The sequence below is a fragment of the Branchiostoma lanceolatum genome, chromosome 18 (genome assembly GCF_035083965.1).
Source record: "Branchiostoma lanceolatum isolate klBraLanc5 chromosome 18, klBraLanc5.hap2, whole genome shotgun sequence".
Classification (NCBI taxonomy): Eukaryota; Metazoa; Chordata; class Leptocardii; order Amphioxiformes; family Branchiostomatidae; genus Branchiostoma; species Branchiostoma lanceolatum.
Window position 1 is genome coordinate 6,980,047 of NC_089739.1, and position 24,769 is coordinate 7,004,815.

Consider the following 24,769-nt stretch of genomic DNA (forward strand, 5'->3'; position numbering starts at 1 on the left):
ATATAATGGTTTTGAATGATTTCATACTGACAAAAAATTTGACATAATATTCTCTAATTTTCCATTGACTATTCAAATTTTGTATATTTTTATTATTTATTTGGCTGTTTTGATATCAAACTAGCGATATTTAGTCTTATTAATTATTTGTACACCCCCTTCAGGAATCGTCTAAAATTATCACCAAATATGGCATTGCGTGATCTGAGGGACAAACCCTTGCCCACCAGAAATGGTCTCATACACTGTTCTTCTTCTTCTGATGATGATACAGTCAAATGTTAGCTAAAGGCAATATGAATGATATATATTTTGCTTTCAAAATTGTTAAGTATTAAAAAAATGCTTCATATTTATCATATAATGTCTAATGATAGTACACTTGGGGAAATTTTACACCTTGTTGAAAGAAAAATGCACGGTCCCTAAAAGAGAGCACAAAATCCCGTTCGTTCTCGCGAGGTTTTGTTGTCATATGACCCTGACGTGACCAGACGTGACCTCAGGTCTGATTTCTTCGATTTCTGGAAGACAGACGACAGAAAAGGTGCGTTTTGTCAATTTTCACACAGTTAGAACGATTGATTTTATTCGATTAGGCGGAACAAAGCATTTGTTCTCTAAACTGTGGAAAATTTCTTGTCAGCCTTTCGCAATTAGAGAATTTGTGTTGAGAAATCCGATGATGTAAACGGGAGATGAGGGAGGGGGGCGTGAAAAAAATTTGAGATACACAAAATTTCGTCTTCGTCTGAGCAAGGATGTTAATAGTCTATATCTATTACAGTGTGTGTATCACGGGAGTGATATTTATGACGTGGATACGTTCTGTATATCATAGAATGAAATTTTTCAACCCCACAATTTTATAGGCTGACCAGTTTTTAGACGCCTGAGTGTGAAGCAGGCAATATGTTTTTGTGGATAATATTGGTGAATGAGAATGATAGAAAATGTTGGTATATTTTTTACGTCTGTGCTCAGTATTTTCAACATATCAACCCAGATTCGATCAGAAAGCAAGCATGACAAGCCTTTCAGTGTGATATGACAAACTGCCAAGTTCTACATGTATGTCTGTGAAGCTTATCAATTTTTTTTCTTTTCATATTTTTCCATCTCTAGACGAAGCACAATGTCGTCGTACCAGTCTCTGGAAGGCGTGCCGTCATTGGCCAAGCTGGATCGTGCGGAGGAGTTCAAGGGCGCGGGCGGGTTCATCATCGCGACCGACCCGCTATCCCAGCGTGCCGCAGATGTTCGAGCACACAGGGTCAACTGGCAGTCCTATCTACAGTAAGAACAAAACTTGTGGTTGATGTCCTTGTTTTCAGTGTATTATTCTGCTACAAGTCTTTAGGTGTTGTGTTCTGCTGGGTTAAGTTAACTGATACTCTCTTATGGTGACTAAGACCAGCTTGTTATTGCTTATATCAAGTCAAGTGCGTTTTCTTAATGTACTACACATAAAGTGATAAACACATTGATTATGCTAAGGTACTAGTAGTAGCAAGGAAGTCTTATGCATGTATTTAGGGCTGTCTTCTGGTTTTTGACTTAGAATTTAAAGGTTCTGGGTTTGAACCCCTAGCAGAACCCAGTATTGTACCTATTTCCTCACTTGACTCAGGTGAAAACAAAAAGCAAGCTTCAATTTGCATTCTAGTTAGCTGAATAGAAAGAAAACTTAAAGGCGTTGCTAACTTTGAATCCAACCCTTCTCAGGGGCCAGATGATCTCCCAGGAAGACTTCCAGTTCATTCGAGAATTTGACAACGTGTCCGCTGAGAACAGGGAGAAGGTGCTGCAGGACAAGGGCATGCAGGTAGGGGGCGCTACATGTACAGTCTCGTACAATGACAGCGATCTTACTTTCTTAGATTCTTTGTTTTGGTATGTTAGAAAATGGGTGATAGTGGCACTTTTGGGGGCTGGTCCAGTGCTAGTGATGTGTGGTCACCTCCCAAAGTGCGGAGTGCTAAGCAGACAAAGTATGTACCATTTTTAATCTATAGTCGTTTGGTATGACCCAGATAGGGTTTGAGCCCCTGACCAAAAAATGCAAAGCAAGCTCGTCACCAACTTTGATGGGGAGCCAACACAAGGAAAATATGGGTTGTAATCCGATAATGTCCTATAGTGACCTAGGCAATGGTGTAGTGATGTGGATGCTGTAAAAATAGCAGTGGTTCATTTCTTTACTTTTCCCTCTCCAGGCTGTGAAGACATTCCAAAACCTGATGGGGAAGATTTCCAAGGACCAGACTGTACAGTACATCCTCACTATGGTGGATGATATGCTGCAGGTCAGAATACCCCCTAATTCAAGTGGTATCTCCCTGAGAAAAATACAGCCTAAGTGGCATTTAATGTGCATAATGTTAATGTTCTCTACCCTCATACCACTGGCCACCAAAGTGTCCATGTTTGCTTCTTCTCTGGTAGTTTGCTGTTGCCAGGCTGGTGTCTATGGCTTTTGAAATGTCAAAGTTTTAAAATTCCTTCTTCTTTTTTACAGGAGAAGCATGATCGGGTGAACCTGTTTTTTGACTACGCCAAGAAGATGAAGACTGCACCCTGGTCTCAGTTCATCAACATGCTCAACAGACAGGACCAGTTTGTCATTAACCAGGTTAGTAACATTAACCAGAACCTATTGACTATCACCATTTTGTTGTGTAACTCCAGATTGCACCAATAACGTTGTTAACACACCAGGTTTGACTAGACTAGAAATTCCATATTTGCATGCAGTGCAATTACAATCTGCTAGATGTCATGCATGCACAGTAGTATGGAAATGCATGATGGTACACTTACCCGTGTAACCATGGCAACCAACACATGCATGGTAACCATGGCAACCTGTCTCCATGGCAACTTCCAGCCCCAGGTGCCCTGGGCCCAATTCCTGAGCATGCTGGGTAGGCCCGACCATTTCACAGTGTTCCAGGTTAGTCGGGTGCCAACTCGCAAGTTGGGTGCTGCTGTCCTCCTTCGGATTCTCCCTCCTTCCCTCCCTCACTCCTGATGGCTGGGATCATCTTGCACCTCGCTTGCAATGAGGTTGCCATGGTGAAGCAAGAGGGACTGATTGTAGTTCAGGGCCAGGTTAAAGTTCAAGCTACAAAATGGCTTGAAACAAAAACAGGTTTTGAAATCTGCTGTGATTCTTTGGCTGTTGAATTCAACAATGAAATTTTAAAGTAAAAATGAAACCATAAAAATTACTGTATTCTAAATTTTAAGCAAGCTCTAAGTGATCTTTTTCAACTGAACTGTAAAGAAAAAGTGTTTTTTTTTTCAAGTATGTTCTGTCAAACTGTTTTGATTTTCAAAGGTTGCCATACTGTGATACATGACACACAATAACTTAATATATTTTACTGTAAAGGTTTCCAAACAGGCAAAACAATGCATGGACATGTGGTTTTGAACTGGTCAAAGTCCTAAAAACACTTATATGTATTGAATTCTGTCTCTTTAAAGAACTACAAATAATCAGACTAGAACACATTTTTATCACACTGTTTGATTTCCAGTCCTGCTCATTCTTAACAGCTGCAATGGTGTGGATGCTTCTGTGCTCTCTAAACTAACACAGATGAAAACCTGGGCTTTATTTGCAAATCGTCTTTGCTTTGGCTTTGGTTCAGAGTACCGGACTAGCTCAACGCAAAATGTACTGGCCGTCATATGGCTGTAGATTGAGATGTGAAATGTGATAGAAAAACAAAAATATGCATAGGCAGTTCTTGTGAATGGAAGCATCAGGTAAAATTTTGTTCTGAATTCCCGATTTTGGCACCAAAATCTTAAAATAGTGGCATTTGAATGTACTTTTTGTTTAGGCCACCACAACATGTCTATACAGTTAACATGACTTTGGAGACGACTCAACGGACCTGAAGAAAATGGTCCTAGAACATGGTCGGCCACAATAGACTGATTCTTTGGGTAAGATAATCCAAGGCACCACCAAAAAGTTGCCGCAACGGCCAGGCGGTCTTTATGCAGAGGTGGTCACTAGTACTGGTTTGACTGTACATTTTCGTACTTTCTCCCCCTCCCCCCAGGCGGCGCGGATCATCGCTAAGCTGGCGTGTTGGGGTCGTGAGCTGATGGAGGGGTCGGACCTCACCTACTTCTTCACCTGGCTCAAGAACCAGCTAGTTGCTAAGGTAAGGAGGGGGGGGGGGGGGAGGACTACTGGTGTGGTGAGGGAGGCTCACTTGTGTGGTGAGGAGGGGTGTGATAAGGGGGATGTTCCAGTTGTATATTTTGTTGGGGGTGATGAGCTGAGGAGGGGTGCTGTTTAACTTCTGGGAATAGTGATTAGACACTAGCAAGAGATGAAAAGAGGCTCTGTCACTTGTGGCAATGGTGAACAAAAGTGGGATGTTGGAAATTTGACGAGAAAATGTGCACAATCTTTCCTAGATCAAAAAAGTAACTTCTCACAAACTTTCTCAAGAAAATAATTTTTGCAAGATCCTGAATATTGGGTCTCAAAAGATCAGATGGGAGATGGGGAGAGGTGGGGTGAAAAAATGAGAGAAAATCATAAAGCAAACACATATATAATGTATCAGTGTGTCAAGTAGAATCACAGTTATATTTGTTGCCATGGCCATGCAGGACAACGACTACCGACAGACTGTAGCGGGGTGTCTGATGATGATGCTGAGAATTAATGAGTACCGACTGGGCTTCATGAGACTGGATGGGATCAACACGTCAGTAGTTTAACACAGATTATAAAATGATGCATAAAAAATTATGACATGATATGATATCACATGTAATTGAGAATAGGCTGAAATTTGAAAGGTATTGTTCTCGTAACGGCTTTATGTCTCCACGCTAGTTTCATCAGGGATCGAAATAGTGGGTGCAGGTGCACCTGTGTGCACCCAAAATTGGTACACCTTGTTGATATTTTCGTAGGCTATAGGGTAAAAGTACTTTCATACACTAGTATACAGAATATTTTTGAAATGTAAGTATCAGAAAAGCAATAGAACCTTTTGTTGCACTTTATTTGATGTATTACTTGTTTAAAGTTAGCCATAAAATAACAGATTGTGGTTCTTAAGAGAGGCAGTAGCGTTAAACTTTGTAATTAAGTTTTGCTGACATTCGACTAAATTTTATGTGGTGCACCCAAAATTCTTACTGGGCACCTGATTTTTTTGGTTGGGTGCACCAGTGCACCTATTTCCAAAAATGGATTGCGAGCCCTGTTCATAATCATACTTTTGGTGTATTCTAGAAACATGAATTTGAATTTGAACCTCATCTTTGATTGGTTGACAGGTTGGTTACCGTGGTAGCAGGGAATAAGATTGGTTTCCAGCTGCAATATCAGATTTCATTCTCCATGTGGCTGCTGGCCTTCAATGCTGAGATTGCCATGCAGATGGACAGGTGAACACCCCTTCTTTTATGTCCTTGGTCCAGTCCATACATACAGCTGGGGTAGTCCATTGAGAGAATTGGGGTACATTTTCATACAAACTAGGTACATTTTGTTCGAAAAAAGCAAGGCAGCAATATTCTTGTCCAGTAATTTAGCAGTGTTTTTATGTCACTTGACATTTTGGGAAGATGTTTAGAGTCCATTCCAAGTCACCACACGGTTTTTTTAATGATATTTGTAATATCTTCGAATCATTGTTATATAATTACAAATCTTTAGAAGTATTCATAAATGTTTCTAAAAAAAGGAAATACGAGAGTACAATGTTTTAGAAGTTGTTATGATAATTTGCAAACATTTCGAAAGTGACTGTCAAAAGAGATCAATTTTTAAAATAGATTTGAAATATAAATTGGTTTGTGTCAAGTTTCGAAAGATTTCGAAATAAAGATTTGGGTCATTTGCCCCCCGTAACGAGCCGCTAATCTTAACAAAGCATGTTTTGGATCGAGCGGGGACCGCCGACCGGGCATGCCGGCAGGCAGGCGTGACACTGTCTGTGGACACCGGCAAGAGTTCCTCCAGAGGATAAGCACAATTCAACTGTAATTTTGCTGCACAAAAAGGGCCAGCAAACATTGCAAATGATCAGTGGTCAAAATACCACAGGTACTGAGCAAAAGCAAAAGTTTTATCCACGTCAAATAAGCCCGACAGTCGGCACAATGCAAAGGGAGAGCCGACTCGCCGCAAAGGGTTTTTTGATATGTCACTCAAGTTCCGCGACATGTACAGTCAAATGGAGGCTTCCTTTTCCCATGGTATCAGTAAATTGTCAACTAAAAGGCAGTGTTGTATTTTATACAGGGATTCTTACCGACAAAATCACGAAGATTCTGGAGGAAAACACCAAAAAAAGAACGTAGATCTCTGCAACATTTATAACGCAGCGGCCTGCTTGGGGGAGTCTATTCTGTGTGTAGGGGGAACTTTCTTGGAAACTATTGTCAAATAATTATAGATACGGAACTTCACAGTAACAACGTCACGCCAATACTATTGTAATGCTTAGATTTTAGCATTCAAATCTTAAATTCTATCAACATACGTTAAAAGATAGATATTTTAGACAACGTGTTTAACTCCTCCCCGGGAGAAACAGCCATGCCGTCTGCCAACAACAACATGCCGGAACAAACTTCCCACCATGCTTGCTTCCCACGAGACGTTCTGGTTCCGAAACAAATCCCACCAGAGAGGATTTCTGACTGTTCAGCTTACAATAAAGCCTGTACTGTTTTCTGTACTGGCTGATTGGCGTTCATAATTAGACTGGACCTGCAGGGTTTTTTACGTCCCAGTTGTGTTAGCGGTGCCGATCACGGGGAGGGGCAGACTACTGTTACCACTTACAGCTTCCTTCGGTACTTTGTTATTTCTGTCGCATTTGGGTCGTTTCTGCAAGATTTCTAGGTTTGATTGATAGAGAAGCCGAGAGATTAGGCAGTGGTAATGTTTCTTTCGGATTGTTGTCCTGCTAACGTTGGAGGCAGAAATGAACTGTTTGTTTACTTTACTCCCGACTCGGGGTGAGAGCACGGCGGGGTGTCACCGCTCCTTTCAACCGTCTATTTTTGGGTGCTATTAACTAATTAACAGCAGGTTGTGAGTTTTTTCTTTCGAAAAAATGATTCAGATTTCGAAATAAAGGCAGTGTGCTGTAGCCAATCTTTAGAAAGTATCAGAAATGTTGTTCCCGGTGCCATGAATATTTTGAACATTCCACGAAAATGTGGGAACATTTAGAAAGTGTAACACATTTCGAAATGTAAGAAACCATGACATTTATATTGCAAATAGTTACAAAGGTTTCGAATTACTTCTAAACAATGGCAAAAAACATCCGTGCGGTGTCTTGGAATGGACTCTATGAAAGACTATGAACAACATTTATTTTGTTTCAAAAGATCTTTAAACACTAGAGTAAACATGTTCTTCTGTATTTTGTAGTTAACTGACATTCTTCCTTTTCCCCTTCAGATATAATGTAATTCCAGTCTTGAGTGATGTACTGAGAGAGTCAGTGAAGGAGAAAGTCACTCGTATCGTTTTGGCAACTTTCCGGGTAGGTACTGGCTTGCCTGATAGTGTCATAGTGGCCTAGTGGTTAAGCTAGTGGACGCAAGATTGAGAGGTCACAGGTTTGACTCCTAGGTAAAAAGTCATGTCTAACTTGTACTCAACAAATAATGCCTTTTCGCCATGGTAACAAATATTGATACAAACTTTAAGTTTCTACCAATAAGATACAGTTAACAATAACTGCATATTATTTAATTTATCTCTAATCATGACATACTTTTTTTCACATTTCTTCCTTATTATTTTAAGCTATTACATTATTCCACCCACTTGTACTTGCCATCACAGAACCTCCTAGAGAAGCTCCACAGAGGCCACACATTAGCTATGTGATGGACATGTGCTGATCATGTGATGTACAAATCCAGAACTGGAAATGTATGTGACATACATGCATGAATCATGTGATCAACCTTGCTCTTGCCCTTACAGAACCTGCTAGGGAAGCCCATAGACAGAGACTGTGTCAAAGACCACACCTTAGCCATGTTACTTACATGCACTGATCATGTGATGTACATGTGACTTACATGTACTGATCATGTGATGTACATGTGACAACCTTGTTCTTGCCCTTACAGAACCTGCTAGAGAAGCCCACAGACAGAGAATGTATCAAAGACCATGCCTTAGCCATGATCCAGTGTAAGGTGCTGAAACACCTGGAGGTTCTGGAGGGGCAGAAGTTTGAAGACCCAGACATCACAGATGACATCGAGTTCCTGGAGGAGAAACTTCAGGAGAGCATGCAGGACCTCAGGTATGATGAGCACACCATAGACAAAGACATTAAGGTGCACAAATGGGCACATAGTCCCTGTCAATCAGTCACCAAGCTTTGGTTGTATATGTAGATTGTCAGAAGGTTGCCAGGTTTGAAAAAAGGGCAGCATATTTTTCACCAAAACTTGTCAGCCAATGTTCAAGAGAAAACAGGGCGTATTTCTGCCAGAATTGTCATTTACTAGTAGTGAGCTATTTAATTTTCCAGCCAGAGCTATCTGCTACCCAAATATCATGACCATAGCATGTCCAGAACATGAAAAAAAATGACGTAAGTTCTGCTGCAGTACCATAGAAAGTCACTAGGGTCCCTGTGATAGAACTTAAACTTTATTTTGCTGACATCTATCCACATATCGAATACAGTACCAAACAGGTCCATCAACAGCTTCTCAAGTTATGCTGTCCTCACAAACAGCACCATACACATTCATAATCCTCTAAGCAAAGATGATAGAAATTAAATAAAAAGTGAACACACTTTCTCTCTGTGCCCTCCAGCTCCTTTGACGAGTATTCCAGTGAGGTGCGTTCAGGGAGACTGGAGTGGAGCCCTGTTCACAAGTCCGAGAAGTTCTGGAGAGAGAACGCTGGCAGACTCAACGAGAAGAACTACGAATTGTTGAAGTGGGTAAAACTTTGACACAATTACTTTTTTCTTCTGTTTTAGTGTTAGGCGTGCCACACATCTTAATAGTTAGAACTTAGATACTGTAAGAGGGGAAATGCTCGCAGTGGTTCAATGTCCGTGTTTTCCATGGTAACCGCTTCACTGCAAACCTGATACCACCAGGAACAGTTTCCCTTTTATAGGAAAATCCTGCATGGTAGTTTCGACCGCAAACTTAAAAGTACAGCGCACACCCCATTTTCTCCTTACCGCATATTTAAATCCCCGTAAACATTCCCCCTATTACAGTAACCTACATGTATCAGTCTGTTTTGACGGCTGAGTTTTTATGCCTATCGTTCCTGCAAAAATTTACTATTAGTAATAGCATTTTGAAAATGGTCTCACATATACTGTATACTAACAAGGTTTTTTGAACGTCTGTAGGATTTTGATTCGACTGCTGGAGACATCGAAGGACCCACAGATACTAGCGGTGGCCTCACACGACATTGGAGAGTACGTTAGACATCTTCCCCGCGGGAAACAGTAAGTCCCTTTCTAAGCTCCACGTTGTCTGTTGTAATGTTGACGTTCTTGAAAAGGTGATAGCAAGTTTTGGTAGTCCATCTGCGACCTTCCTTAGGGGAATACTGACTGGTTCTGTCCACTTGCCATTATGATACAAGCTCAGTCATGTTTGGTACTGCATCCCTCCCACTGCAGCACCAACTAGCAACTAGCAGTGGGAAGTAGATCCAGTCAGTATTGCCTTGAGGAAGGTAGCAGTACTACTGAAACATTGGCAGGTAAACATATTAATAATTCATGTAAAGAACTTTGTTACAAACAGATGAAACTAATGATGGATGGTATCTTCTTAAACCCTCAACTCAGCCTGATTGAGACCCTGGGAGGGAAACAGCTGGTAATGCAGCACATGCACCACGAGGACCAGTCTGTTCGCTACCAGGCTCTGCTTGCAGTACAAAAACTCATGGTGCACAACTGGTAAGGAAACATGCCTCAATCAACCACACTATAACAACAATCTGTACAGTTCCAGGCTCTTCTGGCGGGCCAAAAACTCATGCCATGGTTGTAAGTATTGAACATGCCTTTATCAACCACCTTATAACAGTATGGTACTCTCCATGCAGAGGAATCGCTCTGGCTAGAGCGGACGAAAAACGGGGGATATGATAAAAAGTTCACAATCTTCCCCACCAACCTCTGCTTGGAGAGTAGGTTTTTAATACATGGCTTGGCAGCATGAAAAAAAAAACAGGACAAAAGAGAAAGTTGGACAAAAATGCCTAAAAACACATACAACTTTATATCATGTCATTGATTATTTTGGGTATCGTCCAATCAAAACTTTATATTTTAGGTGAATTTAACCGTCTACCAATGTATACATGTACATTGTAATTAATTTCTTTTGCTGTTCTATTACAGGGAATACCTGGGAAAACAGCTGCAGGCTGCGTAGAGGTGCAGGAAGAATTTAGTCTGAGCAAATAGAGATGAAATCATGTGGTGTATTTAATGTCGTAATGTATTGGACATACGGATGTATAAGTGGATGTATATCTATACTTGAGTTAGATTTGCAGACTAGCTCCTATGATATAACAAAATCAGACCTATAAGATAGATAACCAGTCAGTGGACAAAAATCCAAAAGTAATCTACATAATAAGTTATGTTATTTTGTATATAAGTCACTATGAGACATGCAATCATGTACTAGTATGTTAAAAATGTGTATATTGTCATGGTGTTGTATAATGTGAAAAATAGTTCACATCAGAGTTAGAATTGGAAATGTAATTGCAATGCTGGTATATAGTTGTAAGGCAACGTCCTCTACACTGTCAACAATACATTAAACCATCTTTAAATCTACCTTATATGTGTGAGGTCTGTTGTGTGAAATACTGTACATTTGTTTTCACAGTAGAAGGGTTGAAACAATTCTGTAGTACATTAGTAATACAATGGAAATGCATATAATTATCATTAGTGTCCAAAAACAGAACATTTACATCAAAAGGCCACATGACTTGGGGGCTACTGGTGCCAGGTTTTGCCACACATATGGTCATGGGAAGGAGATTGTATTTTCTGCACTAACTATCATTGGGATGACTGGGTTGTGGTTTTGACATGGTACAATTGTTTAAAACCCATCAGTCTCAGAGGAATATGACTGGAGTAATGTCATTGGAGTATGATGAAATGCTTATTAGTTGAAACACTTCAAAAGTCAACCTTAATAGCAATTGCCAAGCTTTAACTATATAACTAAGGGTATGTGGTCAAGGTAATTAAGAAATTGAAATTTTAGTACTTGCACAGCCCCCTACATATACTATAGTTTACTGTCCATTGTGCTCATGTGCAAAAGTTGGATGCACCCTGAAATAATCAAAAACACATGTCCATCCACGCAAACACATTCATCAACAGAACAACAACAAAAAACCCAAGAGACAGAAGTGGTTTTCAATTTTTAGACTTTATTTAGCGCATTTCTGGTGGTGAAACCATGTACAGGTGTTGCCTATTTGCCCTTCTTGGCCTTGATCTTCCTGGAATAGAACTCGAGTTCCTTCCCTTCAAGAATGTAGCCGTCACACCGCCCGACCTGTCCTGGTCTTGATGCGATGCAAGCTGTAGGAACAAAAAAAAAATATCTTCAATTAAACAACCCTTTTAACTCTGCCTTTATAAACCAACAATATATTTCATTAGAGTACTTTTTATTTAATGTTATCTTAGGTATGCACTTTAAATACCTTAGTAAACATTTTGATGCTTTCCTACTTGTTATTTTCAGCATATGCCCTCCCAACACACAACATGGCAAGAGAAATGTAACTTTTGTGAAAATGTTTATGCCAAAAGGACATCACTTGGATGTTTATTCTTTGCTTTGGCCTATCAATAAAGCAAAAAAATTAAGAATACAAAGCAACTCAATGGCTGATAAAATAAAATTGATTACCACCTATAGTTACATGTATATTATGTGAGTTTCTAGTAAAACTTTTCTGCTTTAGCTTTTTCTTCACAATGTACATGTCGGCAAAACAGTAACTAAAGAAGCAGTCAGTGTAACTATGACAAAGGTTGGGTCATGCGACAGTTCTTAGTGCTGGAACAGCACAGAACCATCTCCATACCAGATAGTGTCATCATCCTGCTGGAGGCATCGTCAAATTCAACATTTAGGGCTTCAAATATTATCTTCAACTTGTAATTACATGTAACAGCATTTTTTTCTAGATATCAGACAATATGCCAACATGCAATTTTGAAGGGTAAAACTAAGCAATCTAAAAGTGTGCTTCCTTCCTCGTGGGTATAGTGGCTGGAATTAACCTTTGCCAGTCATGATCTTACAGCCCTGGGGAGGGCAGCAGAAAGACTACAAGAATGTTGGAACGTAAGAAGAACTCGGCTGTGAAAAGTCCAATATCCTGATTTATCAACTTGAGTGAAAGAACAATTCAAGGAATCTTTTACAAACCCAAGAAATCTATTAAGACCATCATGTTTCTTACCAAGCAATCTTCCTTGCCCAAACTGTTCCTCGAGGGGCTGGGCGACCTTGGCCTTCTTTTGCCTCTCCCTGTACATCTTCATGATCTTCTTAGACGCTTTCTTGTTCAAGACTGCCTCCTCAGCCTCACTCTGAAACAGTAAAATGAAATGTTTTAAGACAAACACACATACACCACACAGATATAAGACGGATACCGAAGATACCGGAATTTGCAATTGGGGTCATGACCATAGTTCCATTAAAATATCTGATGTTAACATGGGATGAAAACATTGATGAACACAAACCTGGTAAGTAAGGACAGACTTGTTTTCTCCTTTTATTTCTTTAACTAGTTTAAAGGGACATATTGTAGAATCTGGTGGGCAAAAACTACAAATAGTAAGAATTTGAAAGACCTACACTAAGATTCACATTTGTAACTTATTTGTTACTTATTTCCAACATATTCCCGTCATTTTGTCACATTTCCACCATTAATAAACGACGAAAAACGCAACACGTGTAAAATCTGGTTCATTTACATATTAACTTGCGTCCCGCAAGTTAATATGCAAACAAGCCAGCGTAGAACGCTAAGAGAAATCCGAATCGACCGTTATGGTCGGAGTTCGAGCGTCACAGGAAAATCACCACAAGTGAACAAACTTCAGAACGTCGCGTGTTCGGTGGTTCGTCGGAATGTTGGACAAGATGGCGGCCAATTCAAGCGGCGGCGGGGATTGCGTATATAATTTTTTTCAAGACGTTCGCACGACACTTCAAAGTCGCATCCGTACGTGATGAATATTGCTGTGCAGTGTAATAAGGTAGATTCAACTAATGATGTAGAAAAATAATCAAAAACAAAGAATTTTGTTTTATGTTCATGTCACAATATGCCCCTTTAAGGCCCAAAAACATTACTACATGTACTATGTAGGAACTAAGTTACAACTCTACACTGCACTAGGTTGACTATCAATGCAGATTAACTTTCTGAAGTAACGTTGAACTGTAATTTCCAACACAAAAATTGGACAAACATTTTTGTGTTCAAAGTTTCTTCAGAATGATTTCTAATGAAACAGATTGACTTTCATGAACGAAAGAAGGATTACTAACCAGTTTCTGTCCCTTCTTGCGTCCGAGAGGAAGAGCGTAGTGTGCCTCGTACCACTGGCGGAAGGGCGTGCTGTCGACCTGCACGATGGCTCCCTTCACCAGCGTCTTGGTACGCACCAACTCGTTGTTGCTGGCGTTGTACATGACATCGATGACACGCGTCTTACGGGAGATGGCTGTGGGAAAGAAGACAGTATGATTTAATTGTGGCCATAAAGCACAGATTCTGAGTTTAACTGTTACTGTTAAGCTGTAGATGGACAATCTCTGCAATGGCTGATTTTAATTTCCTTTATTAGTTTTAAACCATCCAATGCTTACGAAACATTATGACTTCCAAGGCAATACCATCATATCATGAGATGGAGGGATATCTATACAGACTTTGAAGACATGTTTAAAAATGAATTGTTGCAAAATGAGGCTGAACCTCAAGGGTCCAGCAAAAGATCAGTCTAACAGAGGATTGGTGAAAAAAGTACATATTGTCAAAAATTTGCTGAATAAAAAAACTTTCAACAATCTGTAGGTGCTTTAAGTATAAAATAAAAAAAATTGTTCTGGTGAACTGGCAGCACATATTTCTCTACAAGGGAAATCTCTCAGTCACGTACCTTCAGAGCCCCAGGAAAAGTTGCCTGTGTCCAAACGAAGTCCACGGAACTTCGTGTTCCCGCCTCTGCATCGCACAAGATGGACACGCTTGGCGCCAAGCTGGGAAGGAAGAAGATGGGCAATATTTAATCTCAAGAGTTTCCGTAAAGCCAATTCTCTTGGAATGTTTGTTCTGGGGATTATAAGTGTAAGCTTTGAGAAATCATTTGATTCATAACACAGAGCTTATGTTGCTTAGGTCTGGGGAACAAATCTTGTGTTTTTGGTCACCCAGCCAACCCTAGCAAAAACCTGCCAACCCTACATGCAGCTTTCATTTGGGGTCAAAAACCTCAGGAACACAACTAGGTCTTATAATTTTATGTTTTCTAATTCTACAAGTTCACAAGTGGATATTTTAAACCCTGCCAGCTGCAGTCACGATTTTGAGGATAAGTTCGCTAAATGTAGAGAAATAATGAAGTCATTCAGTCTTGAAATCATTCCCAGCGGACATGACTGAGTGATAAGAACCTCTCACCTTGGTGTTTGCTGGCGGACGGCCAAGCTCGTACTTTCTCTTCTTCCTGATGGGGTTGCGCCGACCTCCTGTCGCGCGCCTCTTGTGCCAGTTGTCACGGGAGATACCTGCGGTGGACAAGGTATTATTTCAATATTTTGATATATTCTGTCAAATCTGTTTGTAGTCACCATTCAAAGGGACTTGGAGTGGAAGAAAAATGGTAAGGGTAGGCAGGTGGCCACTTTACACGAGTCTTATGCTAGGCCCAAAATAGGAAAAACACTCCAAGTGACCAGAAAAAAAAGTGGCACAATTGCTAGATGTGGTCACTTGTTTGTAGGTTTCTCCACACTACAAAAAGTCTATGGAACAGGGGATAAGTAGGTACCCCCCCCCCCCTAATTTTCCCCTTGGCCATTCTGCGATATCAACATCTCTTTATTTTCGTCTGATCACAAATATATATAATCAGATAGGCAGAATGGAGAGATTGCCTAACTGCAACAGCGAAATCAACTATGTGCCGCATAAGGGCGTTTTACTTTGCACAAAATCTACTTGTGCATGCATTATAATTTTTTCTGCCATGTTGATGGAACATTGGTCTACAATATCGACAGCGGCGACTCTTAAATGTCATAGATGCACAAACTAACACGGCTTCTACAAGTATCAATCCCTTAGACATGAGTCCTTTCCATATTTGGGTTAATTTGGGGTAACATTAAGGCGGATTGTAAAGGATTTTCTAGGTGTACTTTTCTTTCACTTACCCATGATGGCGGCCGAGCTGGAAAGAGGAAGTTGCCGGGAATTCTGGGTAAATCTTAACTCGTCACTTTGGTGCATTGTGGGATACCTGGCAACCAAACAAACACTTCCGGGTTTAGCAGAGTGAAGATTTGGACGCGTTTCTTTTCGATTTTCGTGTTTTTAAGAGCTTTTTGGACAGTCAACGCACACAATAACAAATGTGCTGATTGCTGTGAAGGCTATCATTATAGTTTAGACGAATGGCGGAAGACAAAAAGGTAAACAACAGTTACTTCTTCTTCTATGACTTTGTTTACGAGTGTTAGGGCAGTGCAGAGATTTTACAACGTTGATGATCTCAAATTAACTATCTAGAATGCGAATTTATTGCTTTTGGAAGAGCAGAACATTCGCAACTTGATTTAGGGTGGTGCAGAATATACCTTGGCTGAGAACAAAGGCGACTCTAAACCCACTTAATGCTGAATGTCTTACCCTAAATTATTTGTGACCATTTGTTCAAGAATATCACAGCAGCCACAGCTGCTTTGCTCCCATCTAATTGAATTACTCTGGTAATATTGATTATGTGCAAATTAAAAGATAATGCGACCATGTCCATAGAGAGCGTCCTGACATAAGTGACACAATTCCTTTTTTAGGTACAGTCAAAAGTGCCCAAGAAGACTGTGCAGGGGACCAATAAAACATGGTCAATTAAATGTGGACAGGTGGTCAATATGGACAGGATTCTTAAGGCTTGTGTCAATGGGAAAATTATAAAGGGACTACTATAAATTTGTGAGGTGGTCACTTGTAGTTGTACATGTTTGACTGTATAACAGGGGTTCATCTAAATCGGGAAAGAGAGGCACTGTAGGCTCTTTTTTCAGCACAGCGCTCCCTTGTCGAATTCAGATTTTAGCTTAATCCTTAGCATACAGCCTTCCTCAGTGGTCTATTCTGCCATAAAAACATAGAATTCGCTCCCTTGCCTGTGTGTGCTCCCTCTTGTTTAATTTTTTTAGAAAAAAACCTGGTATAACGTAAATCATTTTACTTTTTTTTGTTTGTGGGGACGTAATTTCACAGTAGGAGAGTAAAGAAGGTAGCGCAGTTGTAAGACATGCTCAGCTCATGTTTATATTGGGATGGGTTCCACAATGAAAGGTGATAACCATTCACCAAACATGCAAACTAAAAATCATACCTGTGTTGTACCTACCCCAGGGTTCAAAGGTCACCCTCCCTCCTCTGAAGAAGACGGGAGATGACGATGGTCCGAAGGAGAAGTTCGTAGCGAAGAACTGGCGCCAGTTGTCCCCGCGGACGCTGAACAAGATGGCGCCACAGGAAAAAAGCAAATACCAGGCAGTGAGTAGAACTCTTATGAGTACTTTTTCATTCTCATATGAGGTTTCGGATTCCTATAGTTCACTTAAGATATCCAGGGGTTCATGATCATGAGAGTCTTGAAAAGGTCTCAAGAACCCATTTTTTAATGTTGCCGTCTTAGTGTACCTGGCGGAAGTAGGAGGGTTGACATCAAATCATAACCCATTGATAAACTCCCACATAAAATTACAAATTTAGCTAAACTTCTGGCTACCATCTTAATGTTGACCTTGTTTTTTCCCCCTCAGTACGAGGAACCCCCAAAGCCTGTTCAGGAGGCTCAAGCGTCTACCCTCAAGAGGGTTCGTGACCTTCGCAAGGCACAGAGAAGGTCAGTCAGATGGCTTATCTTCAACCTCACCAAACCTCACATAACCTCTTGCTTAAGCACATTAACAGATGATGATGATGATAAACCTCTTGCCCAATATACTGCAAATGCCTTCAAGTTGGTGGTGATTTGATTTGCTGTAGGGAGAAACTGGAGTGTTCACTGTGCTTTTAAGTTTACGGTTAAGCACTATAGTAACATATACAGTCAAACCTGCCTAGGCGACCACCTCTTCAACGCGACCACCTGGCCATGGCGACCGTTTTTCCTCGGTCCCGAAAATTTTCCCCATAGGCACAAGCATTAAGCGGCCTGCCCAAGGCGACCACCCGTCCAACGCGACCGCGACCGCCACGAATTGGGACCGCACAGAGCACAATCCCTGCCCATGGTGACCGCATTTTTCCAGCGTGTGGAGACATCGGATTTTGCTGTCGGATTTCGCGGAAATGCTTCTAAGACCTTGACGGACAAAAATATATGAATAGCATTGATTCCTCCATGAAGTGATTTAATGAAACGTTCCCACTATAAACATTGTTAGTACAAAGGATTGTGAATACTTAAATATCGATGTTGTTGTGCCCATCGTAATCTTATAGTTTACCGCAAGCTCGGTTCGGTTTGAACGCAATTTTCAAAACTATTACGTAGTGCATGGCGTCAAAAAGTCAGATTTCACAGAAATTACTATCCATTTCTTGTATTTTCAACAAAAAATGTGTCTCTGTCTTACTAAATTCCGCCGGAAAATGACTCCGCGGCGGAGGGCAAAAGACGTCGGCCGAGACATGTTGTTCCTCGGTCCGCGACGCCATCTTTGTTTCAGCGCGGCATAACGCTGACTTTTCTAAAACACGACGCTTCTGTGTATGAATATTTAGAATACTCTCGTTATCGATGAAAATTAATATTCTTATTTTCTTGTTATTTCCATGACTCTCACAAATCTTTATTGGGCGCTGCTTGCTTGTAATCGCCGAAGCTGTGCGTTCTGCTCCACTGTTACCTTTCGATGCTGTGTGAGCTCGGCAGCGGTATCACAACTTTCCGTTTTCCGATCCTTCAGTTGTCAGATCGACAACTTTTTGCCGGTTTAATCCAGCGGTCGGCGCCCAAAAGAAGGCTGGGGTCAGCAGGTGTTTTCTAGGGATTTGTCTTAGGCCTTAAAACCTAGATTGTATATGCGTGTGTGTGTGAATGCGGGAGAGCGCTGCGAGATCATCGAGGCAGACATTATTTTTTAGACAAAATTATGACGAACATTTGTCCACGATGTAACGGTATACAAATATTACAACGATAACAGAAAATGTAATTTTTGTAGGATCTTTCTGTCAATGAGAATTGAACCTGGTGAGGGTGATGCTGTCTAAAATCACATAATTTTCCATCCATCTAGATAGTACACTGTATTTGAACACCTCGACCTGGAAACATGTTATGATTGGAATCCTCTTCATGGCGACCACCTGTCCATCGCGACCGTTTTTGCTTGGTCCCCCGGAAGGTCGCCTTGGGCAGGTTTGACTGTAGTAAGAAGTGGTCACTGTGACAACTGCAAAATTAACGTAAAACCACCGCAAAGATTTTGAGAATTACAGTATTTCATGACAATTTGTACTTCTAAAAATGTTAGATACTCCTGGTAGTCATATGCAAACTACCCTTCTAATATATATATACAAATATGTTGGTGACATTTTATGCTAAGTGCTTCATTCCTCAATTCTATTTCAGATCGAACCCACCCATGTCCATGGATGAGTTTGTGGAGAAAGAAAAACACAGCAAGCTCATAGGACAACTCAAGTAAGTGGGGCTTTCTCATCTCAGTTGTTAGTATGGTATCAGAATGGATTAAAATGTGCTTTCTGAAGGATTTGGTGTAATATTTGAATGTATTTTTTCCTCTTCTGCAGAGCTGCAGAGGCCAGGAACAGACTCCGGGTGATGCGGCTTAGATATCAGAGTAACAGGGTCAGTATATGTGTATTTGGAAGTTGATACTGCTTATGATATGCCAGTCATCCAAATTGTAGGATTTCTTAAAAGACTTATGTGTTAAAAAATATATATATTTGGAAAACAGTTGCCTAACTACATCCTGTATCCCACCACCTCAGGCACAGGAGGTGAAACACCTGATAGCCTGCCAGCCTCATTCACTCAAGGCCCTGAGATTAGAGGCACTCGTACCACCCTACCTGGACAACTCCAGTCCTGGGGACAAACTTGACAGGATGCAGGTGGGTACAGAATACAGGAATCAATTAATCAATCAATCAACCAATTAATGCAAAGGAATTAATAAATAAATAAATGAATGAATGAATGAATGAATGACAAGAAGTACAAGAAAGAATGAAAAGGAATGAAAGAATGAATTACTTAGACTAAAATGCAAAGTTTGTTTTAGTCAATCTGTCGCTAAGTGTTCGTTTATGTGTTGTTGTTTTGTATCATATCACATTTTATTTTTACTTATGGTGCTCTCATGAAAGGAGGAAAGAAAGAAAGAAATTGGATGAATGATGGAATGGGTGAGTGAATTAATCAATCAATTAATCAAGCAGAGTAGAAGGAATGAGGCTTCAAGGATGGCTATTTGAAAAAGCTTGCTTCACCCAAGGAGGTTAAAACCTCTTTGCTTCACCTCAATAGAGAATGACTACTTAACCTTTCTGTATTTCATATTGAATATCTGCTTTTTTTACCTTATCAGAGAGCGCGAGTGGAGGGGATCTTGGAAGATGAGAAAGGGCTGACAACAGTGAGATACCTGGACTACTGAGCTGAGCTGGCAGGGGGCGTAGTGGCATTCTTGTCTGGATATACAGTACAGTCAAACCTGGTTTAAACATCCACTCAAGGGACTGAGAAAAAATGGTTGGGGACTGGGGGTGGTTGCTCCAGACAAGACTTAACTAATAAATTTTCAATGGCAAAGTTGGGTATATGGTTAAAACAGTCCCTGGAGGCTCTATAGTTAACTTTTAAGCAAAAAGAACTCGTCAACAAAATGGACGGGACTGCTTTATGTGGCTTATGACTGGTTGGCTACACCAGGTAACCAGGTTTAACTGTACCATGACTCATGAGTGTGAATGCAGAAAACCAACACTGCTTTTAACGATTATCAACCATTTAGGGATAACTACAGTCTCAGCACTGGTGTACTGTGTACATGTATATATTGTGAATATTTAGAGATATTGCAGACTATATTTAGTAATGCTATGAACTTATTGCAGCTGTAAATATCTGCTGTTGCCGACACTGATCCACCCCCGCGCACACCCTAAATTTGAACGTTCCATGCAGTATCAAATAACAAAGCCATATTTGGTCAATTCTTAGCTGCTATTGGTTAACTCCATTCCTTCAATTTCTATTGACACATACATAACGCACATAACATATATAACAGGATAAGGCAGGCTAATATCTTTTTATTAAGCTGTGTACGAAATGTTCTGAGATTATAAAAAGGCGGTGTCAATCAACTGTGAGGTTGTACAATATTAAAATCAGGTGAATTCAAAGACCACATATCAGAGTGTAGCATCTAATTATCTGCTAATATTAAACTGTTATAATATTATGAACATTGTGCTTCTTATCACTTTTTTGTCATGTGCATGGTTTCATCATTATAACACACCTATTCAATCTGATTCCTATCAATCTGTACAGTAGACTTCTTTGTGATTGATTGAATGATTGATTGATTGATTGATTGACAAAACCCAGTCCCATATAAAACGGACAAAACTCTGAAATTAAAAGAAAAACGTGTTGAGTCATCGCCAACAAAACAAGGGGTATCTGCAGGGCCCACTTGACCTGAGTGCTTTTCTCCTGCGCCAAAAGTGCTTTTGAACATGACCCTTTCTACCCCCCCTGGCTAAACCCTCTTTGCCTATAAAAGTCTCTTGAAACAACAAATGCATGGGTTGAAACTTCTTTTGTCTGCTTCACTCTTTTGGAAAAGCATGGAGGTTTCGGATGAGTGAACGCTTACAAAATACACCCTTCTAGGACAGGTGTTAAAACGTTAGTTAGCCTGTTACATAGTATCATAGAGAACTTGGGAATTTAGACCCAAAAAAAGAAAAGAGCAATAAACAAATATTTAGAATCCTTCGCTGTTCTAAAACTGTCACTTATGCGTTTCTCTCATCTAACATATGAGTAAAATTCATTGAGAAAGTATGTGAGTCTTTTTCTCTGTGTATGCGTTTGTGTAAATATATATATATATATAATATATATATATATATAATATATATATATATATATATATATATATATATATATATATATATATTCATTCATCTGTGTGTGTGTGTGTGTGTGTGTGTGTGTGTGTGTGTGTGTTCTGCAGTGCAGTTCCTGTATATTCTGCTAGAGGGTGCTTACCGTAAAGATGATTAAGTTTGCTATCTCTGATCATATCAGATATTAAATAAGCAATTTCAGGCGACAAGTTTGCGGTCATTAGCGCCGGTTTATGCCATTTTGCGAATGTCCTTCGAAACAAGCACACCAAGTATCACGAAACTGACTTGACTCCGCCTGTACATGAGACCCATTGAACCCGAGCCATTTGCTGTAACCAGGCCGGCTTTGCGTGTTAGAAAATGCGGGAGGTGTTGTCAACAAAGAATCAGTGTCCACAGGCGTCACGGGAGTCTGGAGTCAAATGCACTACTTCTCTCAAGTAGGCCTCTTTAGCTATTAAGGGGAGAATCGTTTTCAATCTAAGGGGGACTTTTGAAAGTGCTGTTTAAGGTGTCGAATCGTCCCAAGGACGACAAAAATACATCAATCAAAACAGACAGGGCTGTATTTTAATATCTTAAGTAATACATTTGATATCGCGGTGGAAATCAAGGAAAACGTCATATGTAAGGAATCCATCCCCTGATAACAAACGACCGGTCCCCAATATTTTCTGGTTTCATCACGTCCTGATGTGTCAGACTGAATGACGGCCATACTCGTGAGAGCTCCCGACAGGTTCGTGTGATTTATTTCCTCATAACGTTACTGATTTTATCACGCAGCTGTAACGTTAGGTTATATGGTAGACTACTACTAGAAGAGGTGGTAACTGCACAAAATGTACCTCCAACGTAAGCTGGACAAATACGTGTAAAACCACCAAGTACTGTGTACAACACTAGGGCACTGGGCGACCTACACATATTATCTAATGATATGTATACTGATCGTGCAACTATATCATATATGTTCACGTTGCTTGGCAATCTACTAGAATAGGTGGTTATAACTGCAAAATATAGATACTGTACCTTGTCACTACCTTCAAATCATGGCTGGACAAATACGTGGCAAACCACACTTTGGGGAAAATCATAGGGCAGTGGACAATCCTCAGAGATTATCTACTGATTTCATATACATGTATGTTGCTTGGTGGAACAATCTACAAGAACAAGTGGTGTGACTACACCGAAGACTAAGCCGCCTTCAAGACTAGATATCAAAATACGTAGAAAACCGCACGGTAGTGCACAACTATAGGGCCTATAGGGCACTGGATAAGTTTAACCCACATGTACAGAGATGCCTACTTACTCAAGGTTATATGTCCTTTATGAAATGGAGAGTGGCCCAAGCTAGAATTCTGTAATAGCCTCCACGGGCCTTCCTACGGGGGTAGGAATCGTAGAATTCGGCAAAAAGGGGAATAGTTGGCCAGGAGAGTCAGTCCACGGGAAGGTTGACATTTTGATCGCCTAGCCAATCGGAAACCTATGGTGGCCAAACTCCCTTAGGAAACTTATTGTCCCTGTAGCTAGCGTAGTTGGTCTGGAAGAGACAATAACACTGTATAGTTCCTACCTGATCTAAGGTTCTACTCTACTTATAGTGTCGTGTCACGGTATGTGTTGTTTTGTTGCTGTTACCACGAAAACTGAGCGCTTCGCTGAAGCACATTGTCGCGTCACGCCCGGAGGCGCTCTCCAGTTCTGGCTATAGAGAGCTCGGATTTAGACCAACTAAAAACGTGTCAGAAAAATATCGACCCACTGTCCTACTTTTTATCTGGCTATTAGCTTTTAACTATTTGTTTAGCTTTTGGCCATTTTTGAGTGGCCGAATTTGGACCGATGGTCCCCGGTGACTTTCGTTCGGGGTTTTCAATAGGAGATTATGGGCGGTGTAACGTTAACGTTACTTTGGATTGTAGACAAGTCTCAGTTAGCGTGAGTGCTTGCATTCGTGCGGACCAAGTGTTTAACTTGAGCCAGGGGTGCTTGGTTCAAGTCCCGAATATTTATAGGTTTCTGTTGCTGATCCCGTTGAGTTAAGTTTAGATAAACAGAAAATAATTTACCCAAATATAATAGTTCACCTTAAAATCAAGGTATTCCTTTTTGTGTTTTTTTCATCTTTTTGATATTTTCTAATCGTACGGTTAACTCTTGAGTGCAAAAAATACCTTATATCTTGAACATCTATATATATGATATCGTCGTCAGATATCATTTTCACGAACAAGTCTACACCGGTAAAAATATGATCTCATCTCCTGAGTAGAAATACAATATCTCGCTGTTTTGGTGGTACTTGTAGTTGATTATCATATTATCATCCTCTCAATCCCTTATTAATAACGTTACAAACGCAACCTAATGGGTTGGCTTTCCCCTGACAGAACGTATTATACAGTTACACGTTAGAGATTCCATACATTCTTGTTTAAAGTTACATTATATCTGATTATTATGGTAATCAATCATAATTATGTTATTTGTAAGCATCTTGCTACTGATGATTACAAGGGATTGTCGAGACAAATCAAGGTGGACCGACAAAGAAAGAAACTGGCAGCCAAGGATGGTCACGTCGCCGGAACGTAAGCAAAAACTTGCGTTTAAGGTCGTGTTCGCGTATTTAAGGTTAATATCTCGCATATAGGTTCATTTAGTTGTGTCCAAAGACATATCTTATGCAACGGCTGTTAATGCTGTGCAACCAAGTTGACCAAAGAGAACAAAAGGGAATCAGCAATAGGTTTAAATAGCAGGCTAATTGCCATATACGCATTACGTTCCGGCGACGTGCTGCTGTTAGCCGTTGTGTTATTGGCTGATGAAATATGTTGATCCCATAATATATTTCTTGTTCGATTCTGTTAAAGAACATACTAGTACTAGTAAACTTATTATATAAAACCCAAGGCAGTTTTCTATTTTCTTATTCAATTTTGGTTTTACGTCTATCCCGGTATACGGTGTAGAATATACCCGAGGCCAGGATGTACCCGTGTACGGTTTTGTCGGGAGTGTGATCTGTCCTGTTACACCGGACTCAACATTGCTGTGCCAACAGGGAAATATTTTTACGGTGACCGAGAAAACATGTGGCGAGAAGCGCTGCGCAAACACATGCCTGGATTAGTGCTTTTAAAGCGGTTCTTGGTCGTGCGGCGATGCGAGAAACGTTGGTACTCTGTCTAGGGCAGCACGGTCTTTGCTGTATGGTGTCTTTTGTGCGATGGAGAACTGAAA

The 24,769-nt window shown here is 40.4% G+C and overlaps 4 protein-coding genes across 5 annotated transcripts in view; 3 read left to right on the forward strand and 1 right to left on the reverse strand.

Moving 5' to 3' along the window:
* The first annotated feature begins 421 nt into the window (after nucleotides 1-421).
* On the forward strand, nucleotides 422-10,862 carry LOC136423759 (V-type proton ATPase subunit H-like). Of its 2 annotated transcripts, XM_066412040.1 has the most exons (15): nucleotides 422-547; nucleotides 1,126-1,296; nucleotides 1,726-1,825; nucleotides 2,217-2,306; nucleotides 2,519-2,632; nucleotides 2,888-2,953; nucleotides 4,077-4,181; nucleotides 4,639-4,736; nucleotides 5,317-5,427; nucleotides 7,460-7,544; nucleotides 8,143-8,321; nucleotides 8,846-8,971; nucleotides 9,402-9,503; nucleotides 9,852-9,965; nucleotides 10,413-10,862. In XM_066412040.1, exons 2-15 carry the CDS (start codon nucleotides 1,136-1,138, stop codon nucleotides 10,444-10,446), a joined length of 1,485 nt encoding a protein of 494 aa, XP_066268137.1. In that variant the 5' UTR covers nucleotides 422-547; nucleotides 1,126-1,135; the 3' UTR covers nucleotides 10,447-10,862. The 2 variants fall into 2 exon arrangements, with proteins under 2 accessions (XP_066268137.1, XP_066268138.1); XM_066412041.1 differs by lacking the exon at nucleotides 2,888-2,953.
* A 594-nt stretch (nucleotides 10,863-11,456) lies between these two features.
* LOC136423760 (small ribosomal subunit protein eS8-like) lies at nucleotides 11,457-15,622 on the reverse strand. Its single transcript, XM_066412042.1, has 6 exons — nucleotides 15,520-15,622; nucleotides 14,765-14,871; nucleotides 14,244-14,343; nucleotides 13,630-13,805; nucleotides 12,524-12,653; nucleotides 11,457-11,630 (listed from the first exon to the last, which is right to left on the reverse strand). Exons 1-6 carry the CDS (start codon nucleotides 15,593-15,595, stop codon nucleotides 11,521-11,523), a joined length of 699 nt encoding a protein of 232 aa, XP_066268139.1. The 5' UTR covers nucleotides 15,596-15,622; the 3' UTR covers nucleotides 11,457-11,520.
* Nucleotides 15,623-15,662: 40 nt separating this feature from the next.
* LOC136423761 (protein LKAAEAR1-like) lies at nucleotides 15,663-20,770 on the forward strand. Its single transcript, XM_066412045.1, has 7 exons — nucleotides 15,663-15,777; nucleotides 16,730-16,873; nucleotides 17,143-17,225; nucleotides 18,966-19,037; nucleotides 19,148-19,205; nucleotides 19,352-19,474; nucleotides 19,951-20,770. Exons 1-7 carry the CDS (start codon nucleotides 15,760-15,762, stop codon nucleotides 20,017-20,019), a joined length of 567 nt encoding a protein of 188 aa, XP_066268142.1. The 5' UTR covers nucleotides 15,663-15,759; the 3' UTR covers nucleotides 20,020-20,770.
* Nucleotides 20,771-22,139: 1,369 nt separating this feature from the next.
* The window catches only part of LOC136424206 (adenylate cyclase type 3-like), a 31,606-nt gene continuing 28,976 nt past the window's right edge, over nucleotides 22,140-24,769 (forward strand). Inside the window, exon 1 of the mRNA XM_066412723.1 lies at nucleotides 22,140-22,247. The gene's annotated coding sequence lies outside the window, so the exon portion shown is untranslated. The remainder of the gene's footprint in view (nucleotides 22,248-24,769) is intronic.